This window comes from Phoca vitulina, unplaced genomic scaffold (assembly GCF_004348235.1).
Source record: "Phoca vitulina isolate PV1807 unplaced genomic scaffold, GSC_HSeal_1.0 scaffold3, whole genome shotgun sequence".
Taxonomy (NCBI): domain Eukaryota; kingdom Metazoa; phylum Chordata; class Mammalia; order Carnivora; family Phocidae; genus Phoca; species Phoca vitulina.
Window position 1 is genome coordinate 86,993,068 of NW_022589706.1, and position 19,603 is coordinate 87,012,670.

At 39.3% G+C, this 19,603-nt stretch overlaps 1 protein-coding gene across 1 annotated transcript in view; it reads left to right on the forward strand.

The window, feature by feature from the left end:
* Positions 1-19,603, forward strand: part of ALPK1 (alpha kinase 1) — a 116,573-nt gene that overhangs the window by 50,266 nt on the left and 46,704 nt on the right. The window contains exons 3-4 of the mRNA XM_032401017.1: positions 6,974-7,205; positions 12,016-12,170. Coding sequence (XP_032256908.1) covers positions 7,085-7,205; positions 12,016-12,170 — 276 coding nt within the window. The 5' untranslated portion in view covers positions 6,974-7,084. The remainder of the gene's footprint in view (positions 1-6,973; positions 7,206-12,015; positions 12,171-19,603) is intronic.

A 19,603-nucleotide genomic window follows, 5' to 3' on the forward strand; every position in this document is an offset into this window, starting at 1 on the left:
TTCTATTTTTTTAATCTCATAAGACATTGTTATCATTGTAGCTTTATACAATCCATATTTTTATTTAGCCAACAATTCACCACTTTTGTAGCTTATTATTTTTCCTTGAATCTCAGACCCTTTTATCTAAAGTACATACTTTAGAGTTTTGTTTAGTCAGAATCTGTTGATGTTTATTTTTAAATATTTTTATTTTTCAAGGTTTTTCCCCCAGCATATTAAAGATATCCTTTCACTGTCTTCTAGTTTCCATTGTTGCTTTTAACTTGGTAGCTATAAATTCATTGTTGTTTCTTTGAAGGTAATCTGTCTTTTCTCTCTGGCTACTTTAAAGATCTTCTGTAGGCCTTTGGTGTTCCCTAGTTTTGCTATGATATTTCTACATATGGATTTTATTCATAAAATCTGCTTGAAGATTGTGGGTATTTTAATTACTGTCTTTCTCTTGTTCTAAAAGTTCTTAGTCATTATCTCTCCAAACATATCTTTGCTTCCCCCTCTTCTTCCCTTCTAGGATTGTGATGAGACATGTTAGAGCTTTTCTATCAATCCTTTCTGTTTCTTAACCTCTCTTTTGTATTTTCCATCTTTTTGTCTTCTGTTGTTGTATTTTAGATGAAATGTTCTGACTTATCACCCAGTTCAAAAATTCTAACTTCAACCAGAAATAGTATTTTATCAAATCTACCTAATTCATGGAATTTTACATTTTTAATTATTATTTTTTCATTTATAGAAATTCTATTCGATTCTTTTTCAATCTGCCTGTGCCTTTTTATAGTTTCTTGCTCTTAACTCATACATTCAACATACTCTTTCAGATCTTTAAACATGTATACTTTGTAGTCTATATCTGATAAATCCATTATTTAAATTTTTTGAAGGTCTGATTTAACTATCTGTTCTTTCTTCTTGTATCTGTTGTTTTCTCTTACCTCGTGCATTTTGTGAGCTTTGATCAGGAACTCATATTTCTTGGTATTTCATAGGTAGAAATTCTTTGAAGCTTAGTTTGAAGTCAGATTCCTTTAGAGAAGATTATGTTTCATTCCACCAATTGCCTGAGAAAACTACCAACTGGGGACCTTTTTTTATTTTTCCCCATGAAATTCACATGTAAAATCTATTTGCTGTAGCTGTTTTAAATAGCAAACACAGGGTTAGAATATTATTTATCTCTGGAGATCTTGAAAAACATCGTATAAAAGCTAAAGAAAGAATGAAAAACATGACTAGGTATTTGACATGTTTTCAATAAACACAGTTAATTTCAGAATTTGCATGAGCTCTGCATGATGCCTAGGTGGGGATGTCATTATGTGATAAGTTGGAGTTTACAAGGTGTGTCCTCCTGAAGCTTTAGGATCATTTTTAAATAACTTATTTTAAAGTAATTATCAGGTAGAGGTTTTGTGGATCTTGCGGCTTCAAATTCTCAAGGGCAAAAAATTTCATTCTCCTCCAGGAAGCAGCATGTTTTGCCACAGGCACATTTCCTGGGAGGTGGCAGGAGAGGATGGGGATTTATTTTTAGCTCACCCTTACACTGAAGATTCAACCTTTTAGGACATCAGTTTTATGCAAGGGAGCAGTTTCCTCTTATATGTCCCACCTTGGGTAGGCCTTTGGTTTTATTTCCTTTCTTCCCACACTCCTAGATAGTGAAAACCAGTTTCGACTTAGAGTGCTTGCAATTTCACTCAAGGCAAAGGCTAGCTTCTGTGTTGGTTAAATTTCTGGGTTCCAGCTTTTACTTTATGTTTTCTGAGTAGTCCTTCCTTTCTTACCATTTTATTGATACATTTTAGAGGTGTTAAAGTGCTTTTCCAACATTTTTACTTGTTTTCAGTGGGAATGTTAGTCAGGGTGTATGGTCTTCCATACAGCTAGAAATAGAAGTCTACTCTTTTGGGTTTTGGTGACTTCGAAATTGCCTTCTCTTCTCCCCCCCCCCCTTTTTTTTTTAAGATTTTACTTATTTATTTGACACACAGAGAGAGACAGCTAGAGAGGGAACACAAGCAGGGGGAGCAGGAGAGGGAGAAGCAGGTTCCTGGCTGAGCAGGAAGCCCAATGTGGGGCTCGATCCCAGGACCCTGGGATCATGACCTGAGCCGAAGGCAGATGCCCAACTGACTGAGCCACCCAGGCACCCCTTCTCCCTTTTTATTCAGTTTTAAAATGCTAACAATGGCCATTACCCAGACATATCTATCCAAGCCTCGCAGTTGTTTTGCACTCCAATCAGACTTCTCTTTCTCCTTTTGTTTCCCCACTTGCACCAACTAGTACCAGAGGCACTATGGTCAGTTTCTGTGTGGCGGTTGCTCAGGGGAGGGTGAAAAGGTGGAAAAAGCTGGGTTGTCATTGCTAGTGACAGACTGGAGAAATGCATTCTTGTTGTTGTATGTTGGAGACCAGAATACATTTTCTCATAGAAACAATACGATAAATGATTTTGAATGTAGATATAAAAGTATATTTAGCATAGTTATTCATGTACATATGAATTAAATGAGCTCTGTAACTTTGCTTATGAATCTAACCAATCATTAACTGAATTCCAACAAAGATATTTTAAACTGAGCTTTTGGACTATAATCATGTTTAGTATGCCTTGTGTAGTTCATTTTAAATGTATTTATGTCTTATTCTTATATTATAAACTACTTGGCAGTATAGTCCATCTCTTCTACTTCTTTATGCTTCCCTACATCTTCTAGCTTAAGGATTATGACTGGTTGGCCAGTGGATTATTACAGAGATGGCAGCCAGTAGACCATGGAATATGTTTGGAATTCTTTTATTTTCCCTGATTTACCCCCATTTCCTTGGCACTAATTGTCCAAAGAAAAAAACTCACAAATGCCAAAAGAAATGGGGCTTTGAATAATCCACTGATTTGCTTACTTTTAATGATGGCTGATTTGTCAGTTATAACTCAGCCACTCAGTTAAAGTCTAGGTCACCAATAGAAATAAAGTATACATGTATCAAAAGCAAACATGGAATGTATGAACACATGACCATTTGGCTATGTGTATGCATGTGTGTCTTAGATTCTAACTTTGTTGGGTATCTAGTGTTATTCTAGAGGTATCTGTTTGTATGTTCTATTGCTTTTGCTGGCCTCTTTCTATTTAATTTTTAGAGAAAAATATATGGGGGGATGTCAAAATAGAAAAAATAATCCATACATTGCAAAAACTATAGGAACTAACATGATTCAATTCAGAAATAGGTACAGTTCACAGAATGCCACAGTTCAGGGAGCAAAAACTGATACGTGTTGAAATTGAAAATGATTCTTTTATAAAGAAGCTGACCAAAATTTCCAGCAGGACTGTTGCCTGAAGGAAAATTTCCTAGGCTCCAGCCTCTGTTATGCTTAACAATGAACCATACAAGTCTGGACAGATGGTTGGATTCCAAAGTGTTTCTCATGTTACAGTATTTTCTTCCTATTGTCTCTCCTGAATTCTACAGGGAAAAGAGAAAATGCTATAACTTTCAAAAAGTATAAAGAATATCTTCAGTACATTTTTGGAAGTCACAAGTACTGAACATTAATTATCTCAAAAATCTCTTCTTCTTTTTTTTTTTTTAGAAATACTTTCTTGGTTAAAATCAAATTCATCCCAATAAAATCAAAATTATTCTTGACAGTAGGACTTATCTTTCTACTATCTTTATTGCTAAAAATACAAAATCTAAGATGTATTTATGTCTTGTCCATTCAACTTTAAGCTATGGTGAAGGAGAAACTTGGGACTTGTTTTTAAGATATTTCATATCCATCCAATAGCAACACTGCATTTATTCTCTAAACAGCCCCCAAATTTGTCCAATTTTCTATATCTCTATGACTCTGGTCCAAATTGATGATATTTTTCACCTAGATTGTTGCAATAAATGCCCAACTGATCTACCTGCAATCACCTTCTTCCTCTCTGCCCCCAGTGCACACTACAGCCACAACAGAATGAACTTTTTCCAGATGCAAATCTGGGGTCATGTTCCTCCTGCTACCAGTAGTTTCCTATGACTCTTAGGGTAAACACAAAATTCCTTACCTGCCATACAGAGCCCTGAACAGCCCCTACTTAGCTCTCCAAACTCACCTCATATCAACTTTCTCCTTTTATCCCTAGTTCAACTAATTTGGCCTTCTTTCATTTCCTCTATATTTCTTTCTACATTAGGTCCATTCCTCACCATTTTAACTTCATTAAGCCCTGTTCTTCTTACAGAGTTTAATTCCAGCATCACATCCTCAAGGAATCCCCCATTCACCCGCTCTCGTTTTACCCAAATTATTAGGTCAAGTCCTGTTGTTTGTCCTCACAGAACCACATAGCTTATCTCTTTTTCACAGCACTTAGACAAAAGGAAGAGATTTATGATCCTGTGCATTAGGCATTGGGGTTTCAAGTGAGGGAACAAAAGCAGAGTTATATTTATTTAGTAATCAACCTCTAAGATTCAAGCCAACCTTTCTAAACCACAGAGAAAAGTATACATAAAAATAATATACTTAAGTGTTCTCAAAAGAGCCAGGAATTATTCAGTAAATAAGTATCAGATATTCTTCAGCAACAGACAAGCTGTTGAGTATGTAATTTAAGACCTGGAAAGATATTGGCAATTGTTCCCACTTAACCCCCATAAAATACAGATAAGGAAAATGAGTCTCAAAAGTGAATCTCAGAGGTCTCACAAATAGTTAATGATAGAGAATGAAGTAGAATTAGCCATAAATATCCGTTGAACACTATTATGTGTAACAGTTTTCTTATATCCAAGTCGGCTCTTCATTATTACATGCTATTTCTGTTTAAACATTTACAGAAACAGAGCAATCAAAATTTATTTCAATTGGTTACTTTCTACCTTAAGAGGATGATATGGCACCAATAAAATATTACTATAAGCCTTTAGACAAAGGGGTGATGTGCTATTAAAATTCTATTACAGTACATTTTTATTTCTCTGTGCATGAACTCTTCATATTTTCTTAATATACCCCTCTTTCTACATGAAGTCCTTAAAAACACCCTAGCAAAGAGAATCCCTTACTTGCTTTTATTTGAAGAAAAGTGAATGTGTCTTATTCACGCATAGCTCATTTCAGGCAATGTTTGTTAACTGTCTCAATCATCAACTGCATTTCTCAATCTCCATACTAAGCTCCCGTTCTAGCTACATCTCCCTTTTTTCAGGAATGCTGGGAATGGAATGCCATTGCTACATGGCCTCTTGCTCACGCTAGTCCACTAATTAGCTCTCTGACCAGCCCTTATTTCTTACTTCCTTTCGTAGAAAGGCAAGCTAATGGCTAGCTCTTACTACACAACATTGACTTAAAAACACTTGAGCTAAAAAAGGGATATTGAAAAACATTTAGTCCAACAATCCAAACCATGCAGGAATACTTTCTGAAACATATTAAACAGAAGAGCAATTTAATTTATAGATATGCTTAAATGCTTCCAGTAACTAATTCCTCACAATCTCACTTTCATGAATACTCTTTCAAGTAATAAGAATTTTGTATCCAAGTACTCTACTTGTGTTCTTCACCAACAATACACAATTATTTTAAAGAAACAAGCCTGTAACATCCGAAAACTTAGCTTTGGCAGTTTATCTGTGTAAAGAATGTGTGTATGTTTTAAAATCCAAAGCATATGGACTATACCAGTCAGGTTAGAATGAAAAATGAAAAGTGTAGGTTACACAATTAGCTCATCTTTCATTCTGTGTTCCTGTTAAGTCTTAGAATAGAAAAAAAAAGATATAAAAAATATTTTCTTGCTATTTAAAATTCAAAACTAGCTTCTCAAAGTGAGGCTTTTTTATCCCAACACCTGCACAGTAATTCACTGCTTTAATATTTTCAATGATTACCTCATTGCGAGTATAAGCTGGGAGACAAAGGACAGGAGCCATCCATTTATCTGTTGCTTTCCTCCCTTTCAGACTCTCTTGCTTTGGCAATAAAATACTATGTGCCCTATAAGAGTGTCTAAACCAGAGGGCAACTCCACAATCTATCCTGGCAAACTCAGTAAGAGTTTCTTTGTTTCATTTGTTCATTGTAAACAAAACAAAAGGAAGTTCGTTTTGTTTACAATGTACATTCTTTAATAAAGGGAAGACAGACAAAAACATTTGTTAATCTAGTAACTTTCTGGTATTTATTTGCCAGGCATTTTTGTACTGCCAGTAATTTATTTTGTTCTTGAAATTACCTTGACTGTCATAGATCATTACAGTATATTCATATTTACATATGAAATCTCTCTACTGTACATGTTAAATAGCAATGTAAGTAGATTCATCCATCCATATGATAAATTCATCCATATGATAGATCTAGGAAATTGGGTTTTCTGAGATATCATTTCTCTATTTTATTTGGCAAGGTGCCTGGTTGTGAAGAGCTTTAAATTTGGCATCTGTCATTGCCTATCTTGGTCCAAATTATACGATGCTAAATGCCATGAAGAATACTTCACAGGGGAAATCAGTAGCAGGTTATGAGAATGGTAAACTTCATATCACCATGTGCTTATAACTGGATATTAGAACTGTTAGCCAGATGCTTCCTGTGGACTTCCAGAGAGACAGAAAAATGTGGTGCCACTGGGATCCAGAGGTACTGATGTGAAGTACGCAGAAGATACATAAATCATAGGGTATGTTCATTTCATTTGGCTTCGTGGGATTCCGCTGACATCACTGCGGGTAACCAAGGTCTGCACCAGGAGCCTCTCCCTTCTGCTCTCTGACGCCTTCGAGGTGCTGCCCATCTAGACCAGGCCCTGCAGTAATTTCACACACTCCCCTAATAAAGTCCTCCGGGGCTGTCATGTATTTTCATGTGTTTGCCCTATTATCCCTCCCTGCTTGAGCCTTACAGATAATTGATGATGCTTCAGTTAATCATCTTTCTCCCGCTTTTGTTCACCAGGTACCTCCGCCTTGAAGGGGCTCTTTTATTGAGAATCGATGTCTTCTTCTGGGTAATTGATCACCATAGACCCAGGGACACTTGACTCATCGTTGAGGAAGAGTGATCATCATGAATAATCAAAAAGCTGTAGCTACACTACTGCAAGAGTGCAAGCAAGTGCTGGACCAGCTCTTGTTGGAGGCGTCAGATGTGTCGAAGGAGGACAAGAGCGAGGACCAGCAGTGCAGAGGTGAGGTCCTGATGGGAGGCACTGGGGGGAGGGAGAAGCCAGCAGGTTCACTCTCAACTCCCCTGCCTGAACGACATGTTTTCATCTCTGCCCTATTTTTCTTCTCTTGGCAGATGACCACCGAGAGATGAGTGGATTTCTAGGGCATGAATGGGACATGGGCTGCAGGCGGACGGGCAGGGGAGGAAACCCACTTTGTTGCAGTGAATTGCTGTCAGTTCTAATTTTAGGCTTCAGTAAACATGAGGCCACAAGAAAACAGTTTAGTTCAAGAAGAACAAAGGGTGCAAGTCTGCCGGTGCACGTAAATTTCAATTATTAAAAAATTGAAGCAACTTCTGAATAGTGGCACATACTTTTTTTTCAAACGAGGCTTTTGTGCCTCATCGGTTTCCATAGGCTTCTATGGTTTCCATAAATATGTCATTTCATTGGTCCAATCTCTCTTTTTTTGATTATCAATACATTTCTCATGCTGTATTCACATGCTGTTTGTAAAATAAATCCTCTCACACTGATAAATACTGATTGCAACATTATCAGAATTGAATTGACCTTTTGCTCATTTCATAGTTTATGCCATTCACAGTTTTAGATAGGTCATTGTTTGGGAAGTTTTGATCACAAAGTCTGGAAAGTTGAAGTATTTCTTATCTCCCCCATAGCCAGTTTTGAAGAGAGAACCTTCTTTCCTTAGATTTCTTTATAGCATTTGAATAAATGTTCCTCCATTTCTATAAGTGTGTCCCTTTTATGTGCTTTTAATATTTTTCTTTGTATTTTTAGTGATTTGCTATTCCTTGCAGAAATAAGATGATCACATAAAATGCACACTCCCCATCTCTTTTGTTGTTGATGATTATGTAATGGGGAAAGGTTCTGGAGAAGCCTTTCCCCCCACATTCTTGTATATAGGCACACACATTTTTTACAGAGGCACTTTTAGGTACCTATAAAGGTCTTAAATTTTTCTAATCTGTCATTTATGCACATTTCAAGATAAAATGCCCTATGTCCCATTGTTTCACAACACCTCAGTTTATGTGATTTCCTTATTTACTAACTAGATACACTGCTGTGTGCTTTTGCTTGCTAGTTATATGTGCCCATCAGCCTGAGCACACACTGACAGGTGTTAGCCCCTTGTCAGGGAGCGGCAGGTACTTGGCACCTCCAGAACGTGCTGCAGTTCTCCCCAGGGGCAGTGTGTTGTGTGCTATCTACTGAAGTTTCTCCTCTTGTCCTTTTACTACATGGCATCCTTTGTCTACTCAGCCCAAATTCCTTTAAGCTTTGTGTTCTCCCTCGTGAAAACTCAGAGCCCCCAGTTGGGTAGCATTTTCTTCTTTTTCTTCCCAAGTGCCATAGAATAGGAGAAATAATCAGTTTAGTTCCAGATAAGGCACATCAGGGCCACAAAATCACTCAATTAGCAACGGCCCTTCAGGTAAGCTGCTTGGGGAAGGAAGTGATCAGAGAGGCAGAAGAGGGTATTGCTCCGTCAGGGGCTGACTGATGGGCTTGGCTGAATCTGGTGAGCCAATGGGGGAGGAAATCTATGCTGAGCCATTGACAATCTCAGCATTAATCCATTCCCATGGAGGCAAGCTGCAGGGTCCACCCCACGCGCCATCAGTACAACTGAGTTCAGTCTGAGCATGGAGTTCTTCCCTTAGCAGGTGGTTTCTGTGTAATACTGGTGGGCGGGTTGTGCTGTCACCAAAGTTGTCGCTCGTGTGTACTCCAAGGGAAAGACGTTAGTACAGGGTCACCTATGGTGACAGGACAAGTCAGAGGCCTTGAACATGATCACTGTGATTTTATTTTTTCCCTTCCTCCTCTCAATCCTAACCTCTTCACTCAGAAATTGTCCTTGTCAGCATGGGAGACTGCCCTTAGCAACTTCCTCAGAAATAGAGAAGGAACCGAAATCTAAACACAGATACATTTTTAAAATGTATTTCAGAGGCATCACTTATTTCGGTATGCCACACTGGACTCTCCATGCTCTGGCATGATCCGCAGGGAGAGGGTGGAATGAGGAAGGCAAAAATGAGTTGTGTAGAACAGATTTTCTCTGTCATCATGAAAAAAATTGAAAATATTTAAACTATTTCGTGCCAATGTATGGTGAAACTCTTTGAATCTAGAAATCAGATTCCTGTTGTCATTTGACTATTCATTTGACTCCTGAGCTTGATACTCATGGACAGAATGTCCAAATAATTTGTCAATCAAATGGGACACTTGAGAGCAAGAAGGAGCAATATAAAGAAGTCCACTAGGAACACATAGGACTGTCCTAAGTGAACAAGACTTAATAGTCATCCTATTCCTGACTATTTACAAATATCATTTAAGAAACTTTCTTTAGGGGCACCTGGGTGGCTCAGTCGGTTAAGCAGCTGACTCTTGGTTTCAGCTCAGATCGTGATCACAGAGTCATGGGATCAAGCCCTGCGTCGGCCTCTGCGCTCAGTGTGGAGTCTGCTTCAGATTCTTTCTCCCTCTTCCTCTGCCCCTTCTCTCTTTCAAATAAATAAATACAATCTTAAAAAAAGAGAGAGAGAAATTTTCTCTATATAAATGTATTGGAACACTTTTGACCATCAGAGGGCCAGGCTTCCTAGCAGATTATGACCATGTAGGTCCCTAATGCCAGGGCTCTGCTTCCTTTGGAGGAGTGCTATCACACAGTCGGTGCTCAGTAGTTCTGGGTTGCTGAATCAGAGAGCAATGATTTCAGTGTGATATTTATAAATCATCCTCAGTAGTCGGTAAGGATTACTCACTGGTGTGGCCCATTTGATATCTCCTCAGTGCCAAGCAATGTTTCCCCATTAGCAGTCTTCCCTACATTTGCGCAGTTGGTGGCAAGGACACAGAAGGGCATCGTGGACTAGGGCAGAGTTAGGTTTTCTTCCTCCTCTTCTTTTTGTTTTTTACTCTCTCTGTCATATCTCTTTTGTCCTGTTTAGCATGTTTCATGTAGATATAAGACTAGTCCTTCTTTTAACCATCATGGTGTGATTTGTAACAGTGATAAGACATGATGTCTGTCTTCGGGGAGCTCACAGTAAAATGAGAGGAAAGTGTGATGACAGAGCAGTGGGATGAACACTGAAAGGCCATGCATTTTGGGGTTTGGGAGCACTCAGGAGGCACATTTTAATTCCACGGGGTGGTCATAGCAGGCTGATGAGAAGTAGTCATATTTGCATTGAAGCCAGTGAGCCTGAGCTTGATCATGAAAGGACTGAGGGAGGGCAATGCAAAAGTGAGGACAGGAGATACAAAACCATTAAAGAATTTTATTCAGGGCAATGGCCTGGTCTACCTTGTGTTTTAGCAAGATGGGGATCAACAGTGTGGAAGTTGGAGTGGATGGGGCAAGATAGGAAACAGTGGTTCAGACAAGAGTTACTGATAATGAAAAGGAGGAAATGGATTTTAGGATCTACAGAATTTGATAACCAGTTAGGTTGATGGGGAAGAAAGAGCAAAAAGTCTAGACTGACTTCTAGGTTTTGTACTTGGGTGACTCAGTGAATGGTGGTAGCATGCATCAAAATAAAGAATAGAGAAACAGATTTAGAAAAAAGATGGTGAGTTCAGCTTTAGATACTTTTTTTTAAAGATTTTATTTATTCATTATTCATTTGAGAGAGAGAGAGAGAGAGAGAGCACACGCAGAGGGGAGAGGCGAAGGAGAGGGAAAAGCAGACACCCCACTGAGCAGGGAGCCCGATGTGGGGCCTGATCCCAGGACCTGGATGGAGATCACAACCTGAGGTCGAAGACAGATGCTTAACCATCTGAGCCACCCAGGCACCCCCAGCTTCAGATACTTTTGAGTATGAAATGTCTGCAAGACAAGCACCTAGAGCTTTATAACTGGCAGTCATGTAATCAAGTCCATAATCCTGAATGCTGGGGCTTCACATGTGCTTCAGCATTCAGAATTTTTCAAATGTTAGGAAGGTAGTATGGTGCAGGGACCATCCATTACATTCATACTCCAGCAGAAGCTGGGGCAGCATCTAGAGTCAAACATTAAAATTTTTGCAACAAAACTTTGGCTAATCTCACTAAATAAGATAAACAAGCGATAAAGTACCTCTAGTCAATTCAAGTCTGGTTAGGGTGCCAAACTTAAGAAAAAATATTCTAGTTTCCCGAGCTTTTTGGGTTTTCCACGTTTGGATAGGAGATCGTGGACCTCCGTAATTAGGTGTGGTGCCCAGGAAGAGATTGAACGTATCTACTAACATGAAACAGGGCCATTTCACAATAAATTGGTACCATTTCAAATTTCGTTTGGGTTTTTTGTATTAATCACCTATATTCAAATGTAGTCTGTAGTGAAAGTATGCAGTGAAGTGAGGTGAGGTCTTGGAGAACTAAAAAGAGGTTGTACAAATTGACTCTCTGCCTTACCCAGCTACCACAAGTCCCAGATGTCATTCCATCTCAGTCCCTTTCTCATTTTACAGGGAAAATAATATTTCCTTCATTCCTTTCTCTGATTCTTCATGCAGAGATAGTCACTGAAGTGCTTTACTTCCTGCTAAAAACCTTTCTTAATGCCTGACTACCCCAATTTACCTGAAGGGCAAAGTAGACCAGGGCCACCCCTGACAGATAGCTTTGCGCTATTATTCTTTGAGTCAGAACCACCAGCTTTAGACCGGCCAGCAAGACGTAGGAAAAATGTTTTTTTGCCGCCACTGAGGTGCTTCATCATAACATTGGTAACTCAACAGCCTTTTCTTTGACTGCAATTTCCTTACCTGAACTCTGACCTTTTCAGCTTCACTCCCCAGCGAGTTAAGGACCCTGATCCAGGAGGCAAAGGAAATGAAGTGGCCCTTCGTGCCTGAAAAGTGGCAGTACAAACAAGCCGTGGGCCCAGAGGACAAAACAAACCTGCAGGATGTGATTGGCGCCGGGTTGCAGCAGTTACTGGTAGGGAGAGCCCCACCACCTGTTCCTCTGACACCCCCAAGTAAGGCATTTAGCCTCTAAGTGGTCTAATAGATTAAATTTCTTTGAAGCATAAGACAGCCCCTACCCTTATGGTCAGCTCTGCCAGATTGACTAATGTGGGGGAAATGGCTTTTAGAAAGCATCGCCTGGCTGTAAGACCTTCTGTTGGAAAGCCAAGTCAAGTAAAAGTGGAGAAGGGTGGTCAGTGGGTCTAGTGAGAAACCTGTCATCCTGAAATATTTGTTATATCCTTGGTAGGCCAGAAGCAGTAGTTTTCTCTCTGCCATGTCTCATAACATTTTTATTTTGAAATGCTCCTTTTTTAAAGTTTATTTCATCAGTTTACATGAGAATGTGTTTTTGGGTCATCCCAAAATAAATGTATAGATAATTGTCTTTGCCTATCAAAACAAAAATCTGGGAAAGGTTCCCTGATCCACATACATATAATGGCATCTTTGGAGGCTTAATAGAATAACAAAATCCCCACTTTTCCCACACCCCTCCCCCCAAAAATAAACAGACTGGGGTTAAGTAGACCGGGGGCTGCAGGCAAAGGAAAGCGAACACTTGGAAAGAATGCAGTGGTGAGCCAGGGATTTTAAATTAGCAGGCTTGGCATAGGTGGAAAAGTGGAATGGAATAAAAACTGTAATTTGTGTATCACTGTAGGATTTTACAAAGCACTTGCACATGCATCACCTCATTTAATTCTCAAAATGGCCTTCCAGTGATTATTACCATTATCATCCCCATTTTACAGATGAGGAAATTAAGGTGCAGGGAGATGAATGTGCCCAGGGGAACAGACCAGTGAGTGGTAAAGCTACTCTTTCCTCCATCTCACTGCCAATTCGCCCTCAAGAAGCCCCAAGTAAAGAACTCGAAAACACAGGTAAAATCCCTGAGACTTGTTTACCCTAAAGCAAGTTGGAGGTTGTCCAGCAGAGCTTCCTGCAATGTTGGAAATCTTCCATATCTCTGCTGCCCAATACTTAGGCCCTGGCCACCTATGGCTTTCCAGCACTTGAAATGTGGCAAGTATGATTGAAGAACTGAATTTCTTAGTATTATTACATTTTTAAAAATCGATTTCTATATAAATAACCACATGTGGATAGGGCTACTATTTTGTTGAACAGGGCAGTTCTTCAGCAGTGATGCTTAAAATGAGACCTCACAGCAGCAGCTCTAGATTACCTGGAAACTTGTGGGATATTCAGATTCTTGGGCCCCACCCTAGTCTTACCAAGTTAAACTCTGGGGCTAAGGGTCTAGCAATGAGCATTAGACAAGCCCTCCAGATGATTCTTGTGCATGCTAGAGTTTGAGAACCAGTGTTCTAAAGGAAAGAACAGGATGAAGAGCGAGGGGTATGTCAGAGAGCCTGACCAGGGATGTGAGGGGAGAAGGGGCAAGGTAAGGGGTAAAGGAGACTCCAATGTGAAGGTTGCAGGAGACCAATGATAAAAGCAATCTCCTTCCCATCAATTCCAGGAACTTGTTTAGACTGGGACCAGTTCCTGAAAAGCCAATAGTTGCTTTACCAGCTTGGAAAGCCTTGTGTGATTCGGCACCAGTGGTATAGAACTTTCAAGGCTTCCAAGGAAGGTGAGAACAGGATAGCTTCACAGAAGGAGGGACCCCTGCTTTGACCTTTGGGGCTCAGAAAGTTCCTCTGAATTTCAAACATAGGCTGAGAGAGGGAGACACAGCACATCACCATAACCAGGGTTTTACTCCTCTGGGTCCATCCCACAACCACCAGATCCCCCTCCCTGCATGCAAAGCTGATAGTGACTTTGCTGAAAAACTGAAGAAGGTATTTTGAAAATTTGGTCTTGCTGCATTTGGGGGTTAATGTGAGTTGGGAGACAAGCTGCTCATAGTTGTTAGACTGTTTTAAGAGTCCATTTATTATTCCTTCTACTTTCCCTCTCTATACTGCACGGATGTCACAGTTGGGGGAAATAGAGACATCGGGAATTTAAGATGTTTATGTCCAGCTCACAAGATCACTGGTGGCAGCTCTAAGAATCAGTCCATTAGGCTTCTTCAGCCCCTGATGTATTTAACCTGGGAGCTTTTTGAACTCTGAGCATCATTTTCTTTAGCTTCCCCAGCAAGCTATAAATTAAGTAACCACACCCCCCGAAGACTGTTAAGATGCTTTCCTATTGTGTCAGACCCCAAGTGCACAATTACTAAACCACTCTGTTTTGTAAATACAGAGAACTATAGCACTCTGTGAACTCGCGAGACTTTTGATATCTTAGCTTGTCAAAAGTTTCTCAAGTGAATTCCATGATTTGTTGTTGTTCCATTATCCATTGATTTCAATATATACTCTACTGAAGCTGGATGACTATGTTTTAATAATCAATTAATTATGAGCTCTGTTCTTGCATAAAAAATTAGTCAAAGCCTGCTGACCTTGTCTTTTCAGACAACTTATCTCTTCTTCCAATTTTTTCACAAACCTAAACTTACCATGGTTTTCTTTGCCTTGAAAGGAATCCTTCCCATAAAAACTTTCCCCTCTATTTTTAAAATTTGCATTACACTTAGAGTGTAAATCCTGTTAAGTTTAATTTAATTAAACTTAATTCCAGAAATAACAGATCAAAGTTAACATAGAATTCTGCTGAGCGCCTGAGTTAGTGAAATTAAGAGTCATTTATAATGTTACTCTCTTGGGCTGAACTTAATCAAGAAAAATTATATGTGTTTTATGCTTTGCTTTCTGTTCTCCACAGCCTCCCCCATTTCCTCCCTCCCTGTGCGCCCCCCTCCTACTCCCCCACCCCCAATCTTTTCTCCTTTGGTGTGTGGCCATAGACAGAAATTTATGGCAGGGGCCAACCTCCTTTACACTCCACACAAAGCTTGCTGACTTGAGAGAGTTTGTTCGCTCTCTCCCAGAAAAAACACCTGCAGTACGCTCCCCAAGAAATCTGGAGAGATGGGAGATTAATGTGGCTGTAATAGCTAGGCAGTGTTTTTGGTATTATGCCCTCTCCCCAGGTAGATGGGTCTTTTCCGAGATGATACCAATTATTTATTGCTGAAACATCTGTTGATAACTGCAGCTGCCCTGTGAAACAAAGCATATCATGGGGTCACAGGCTATAGGGACCTAAAATCCTACCTCATGCTAGTTTGAGACTATTCAGTAACACCCTCAAGTCCATGGGTTACCATCATCTTTAATGTCTCATCATGCCCTAGAAAATACTTTGTAAACACTGCACTGCCCTGCCCTACAGGCTTTGAAGTATTATTTCATCTTCATCGGTAATTTATATTCCAGTGCCATTGTGCTGTGGGAAAAAGAGGGGGAACCTTTTTTGTTTTCCATTTAATTGTATATCTCCTGACACTTTGACCTGTATTATTAGTATTAGTCAGAAAAAGGATTTTCTCCCTCTCTTATTTAAAAATAAAATTTCAAGGGAAAGTAAGCGCTCCTTCAGCTCTTTTCACTCAAAACAATGTTTACACTCTAAGACGGAAAGATGAAAAGCACAAGCGATTTTTTTCGAGTGTCGGAGAAGGGCATTTCAGTTTTTGAAAGAGAACAGTAAGGCCGTTATAAATATCATGCAGCAAAACCTTTGATGGATTTTTTTTTTTCCAAAAAGTATTGAAGGCATTTACCGTTAGCCTCTGTTTCGCTTGCTTTTAGGCGGGCACAGTAGAGTTCTTACTAGTAAATCTATCCTTGCTTCTGAGATGCTAGGGAATGATGACACCAGCCTCAGGGTAGATGCCACCTTTTGTAATTTTTCCAGTAACTTTTATGCTTCTAAAAAGGATAATTTCTGCACAATTAAAGAAAATATGAAAATAAAACTTTTAAAAAGGAGATAAAGGACATGTTTGGATTTGCATGTCTGTGACAGTTGAGAGCAAGCTGGGTTGCCAGGCTAAGAAAAATTGTTGGATAGGCCCTGGTTTTGAGCATTCCCTGCAGATTAGGGGGTCCTGATCTTGGTGAGGAACTGGCCTCTCCTCAGTGGAGGGAGGGATCCTAAATTTAGCGTGGTACCTCTGCAAAGAGATATACGGTAATTTTTAGAGGTTGGCTAACGTCAAGTCCAAGGAGATGAAACAGTCTCAGAATGAGGATATTTTTTCCATTTTCTTTTCAACTGTATAACCATGAAAATGGTTAATCTGATAAGCTTTATTCCACAAATATTTTTGGAAATATCTGTGCTACCTTGCAGTAATTTGAAGAAAGACCAAAAAAAAAAAAAAAAAAAAAAAAAAGATTAGTTGTTTTCGTATGTTATCTTGGGTAAAAAACCTCTGTGGATGAATAAAGTTTGATATATTTAGCTTCCAGAATATTTTTCTAATATGTCTCTTCAGATAATCTTGGTGCCTTTAACTTGTTGATATTTTTATTTTTAAACTACTTAAATATTAAGGAATCAAAAATTAAAACACAAATAAGCATGAATAAATATAAGAGTTGGTCATTACAATATTGTGGGGAGATGTTTTAAAAATGTCTAGTGTGATTAACCTAAGAGCAGAGAGGGGCAAAAGAGTCTTTACCAAAAGCCAAGTATAAATTTATTAGGAAATGAAAAGTCAAGTTGAAGAAAGATACATGATGTGAGGATTAGGTAAGGTGAGAGTTTATCCCTGGGAGCAATAAAATTCCCCTCCATGAATAAGTTCTGGATTAAAGAGGTTCTTAAAACTAATTTAAGACACATTTATTTCAGGTACCAGTTTTCATATTAAAAATAGAGAATTCAAAAGCAGTAATAGGTGATTTTTGGATTATGACTCTTTCAGCAAGTGATTTTTTCCAAACGAAATTTTCGTCTTAAACTATGTGCTTTGAGGTTTTAATAGCTGAGATCTTTTTCATCAGGATGTAAAAAACAAAATGAATGCAAGCTGCAAATTCATTCATTTATTCAGGAAAACTTTATTGAGTATTAACATGTGCCAGACATTTGATATATATAGAACACAGAGAGATGCAAAAGAAATAGAAGACCTAGTTCATGTCCTGGAAAAACTACCTGAATGAAAAGATGAGGCAACCAACACTTTGTCAAAGACCCGCTTGTTGGAAACTTTCTGCCCATTTGTTGACCACCTAATATGTGGCAGGTGCTCAATACATATTCTTCTCTTTTTTTTTTAATTTTTAAAAAGATTTTATTTACTTATTTGAGAGCGAGAGAGTGAGCACAAGGCGGGGGCAGAGGGATAGAGAGAAGCAGTCTCCCAGCTGAGCAGGGAGCCCGATGCAGGTCTCGATCCCAGGACCCTGGGATCATGACCTGAGCCAAAGCCAGAGAGTTAACTGACTGAGCCACTCAGGTGTCCCCATATTCTTTTAATTCTTACAGAGTTGGCCATATGACCTGTCTTAGCTGATGAAATGTGATTAGAAGTGACATATGCCAGTCCCAAGCAGAAGCTTTATAAGCCATTGTGTAGTTCAGCCATTAGAAGTTTTCCTTTGTCTCATGAACAAGATAGTGGCTATTCCCTCAGCCTGGATCCTGAAAAGGGCAAGATACTTGGAGAACAAAGTCTCAGAGTTAGAGCCAAACTGCAGCCAATGCAAATATGAACAACAACTAAAATGACTTTGTTATTAAAGGCACTGAAATTTTGAGGTTATCACAGTCTTACCAAGTGATATGGGTTGATTTGTTCCCCTACCAAAATACATTGAAGTCCTAACCCTCGGTTCCTTGCAATATGACTTTTTTTGAAAATAGGGTCGTTGCAGATGTAATTAGTTAAGATGAGTTCGTACTGGAGTAGAGTAAGCCTTTAATCCAATCTGACTGGTGTGCTTATAAGAAGATGGCCATGGGAAGACACGGAGATACAGAGAGAATGCCATGTGAGGATAGAAGCAGAGAGTGGGTTATGCAGCTACAAGCCAAGGAATGCCAAGGATTTCTGGCAACACCAGAAGCTGAGAGAAAGGTGTGCAAACAGAGAGAGCATGGTCCTGCTGACAGCCTGATTTTGGACTTTGAGCCTCCAGAACTTTGAAACAATACATCTCCATTGCTTTAAGCCACCCAGTTTGTGGTGCTTTGTTTTGGCAGCAGCAGGAAACCAATACACTAAGGGAAAGCTGGCTGAGGTACATGTGAAAGATAATGAAGCAAGAAAGCTCTCACACAACTTTAAGATTCTGGGATGTGGTCCTATGCCTCTATTGGGAAGAAGGCAAAATAAACCACAGTCCACAATCAAGAACAGAATTTGTTCAAAAGAACATTTCAACAAAAGTAGTTTCTGAAAGAAAAAAGAAAGTAGGATATAGTATCACTATATTATTTCATCCTTAAACACAACTGGAGAAAATACATTGGGAAAAACATATCATTCTTTCTACTTCGTTCAGTTTGGGGCTATAGTACAGTCAACAGACTACTAACCATCTCCATTTGGTTGTCCCAGATATCTCAAGTCCACTAGGGCCCAAACTGGCTCATCATCTCCCAACTTTTTCTCACTCCATCAACTACATTTTGTCCTTCTCCAGTGATCACAATATCAGTAAATGGTACCATGAACCTCCCAATTACCCCAGTCAAGACCTAGGAATCATCTTTAATTCTATCTTCCCCTTCAACCCTCATATCTTATTGATTATCAAGCCCCCCACTTCCTCTTAAATATCTTTCAAATGCATCTTCCTTTCTCCAACCCTACTGCAACGATACTGGTTCAGACCATAACACCTCCCTCCTAGATTATATCCAACCCCTCTCCCTACCTCTAGGCATGTCCTCTGTATAAATAAAGATAGTAAGGTAATGCTGCAGAGAAAAAAAAAAAATGCCAAAATCTTAGAGATTTGAAGCAATAAAGGTTTGTTTCTTCATCTTGCTGTATGTCCATCTGAGGAGAGGGGGAGGAGAGGAGAGCTCTGCTTCATATCACTCTCCCTCAGGCACCCAGCTTGATGGAATATCTACCATTTAGAGTATTGCTGGCTGCCACGGCAGAAGAAAGGGGAAATGATGAATTGCACAGTGGATCTTAAATACGTGCATGCAGAAATGACCATATGTCACTTTAAGGTGGTTTTGGTGGTGACCATAGGTCAAATTAAGCCATGTAGTCACACCTCACTTCAAGAAGGCGGGGAAACACAATTCTACCACGTGCTCAGAAGGGGGAGACACAGAAATAGATTGGCAGACAGTACCCATTATCACCATGGCTCACCAGGTTTACTCCACACTGCAACCAAAACCATCTTTCTAAAAGAGCGATCTGACACTTTTTCTTGCTTAAATCCCTGGGGGAAATCTCAGTTAATTTAAAAAAAAAAAAAAAACTTGTAAATGTACATCTTACAAAAGTACCTAATAGTAATCCTGAACAACAAAATCTAAATAAATTAGGGTGAACAT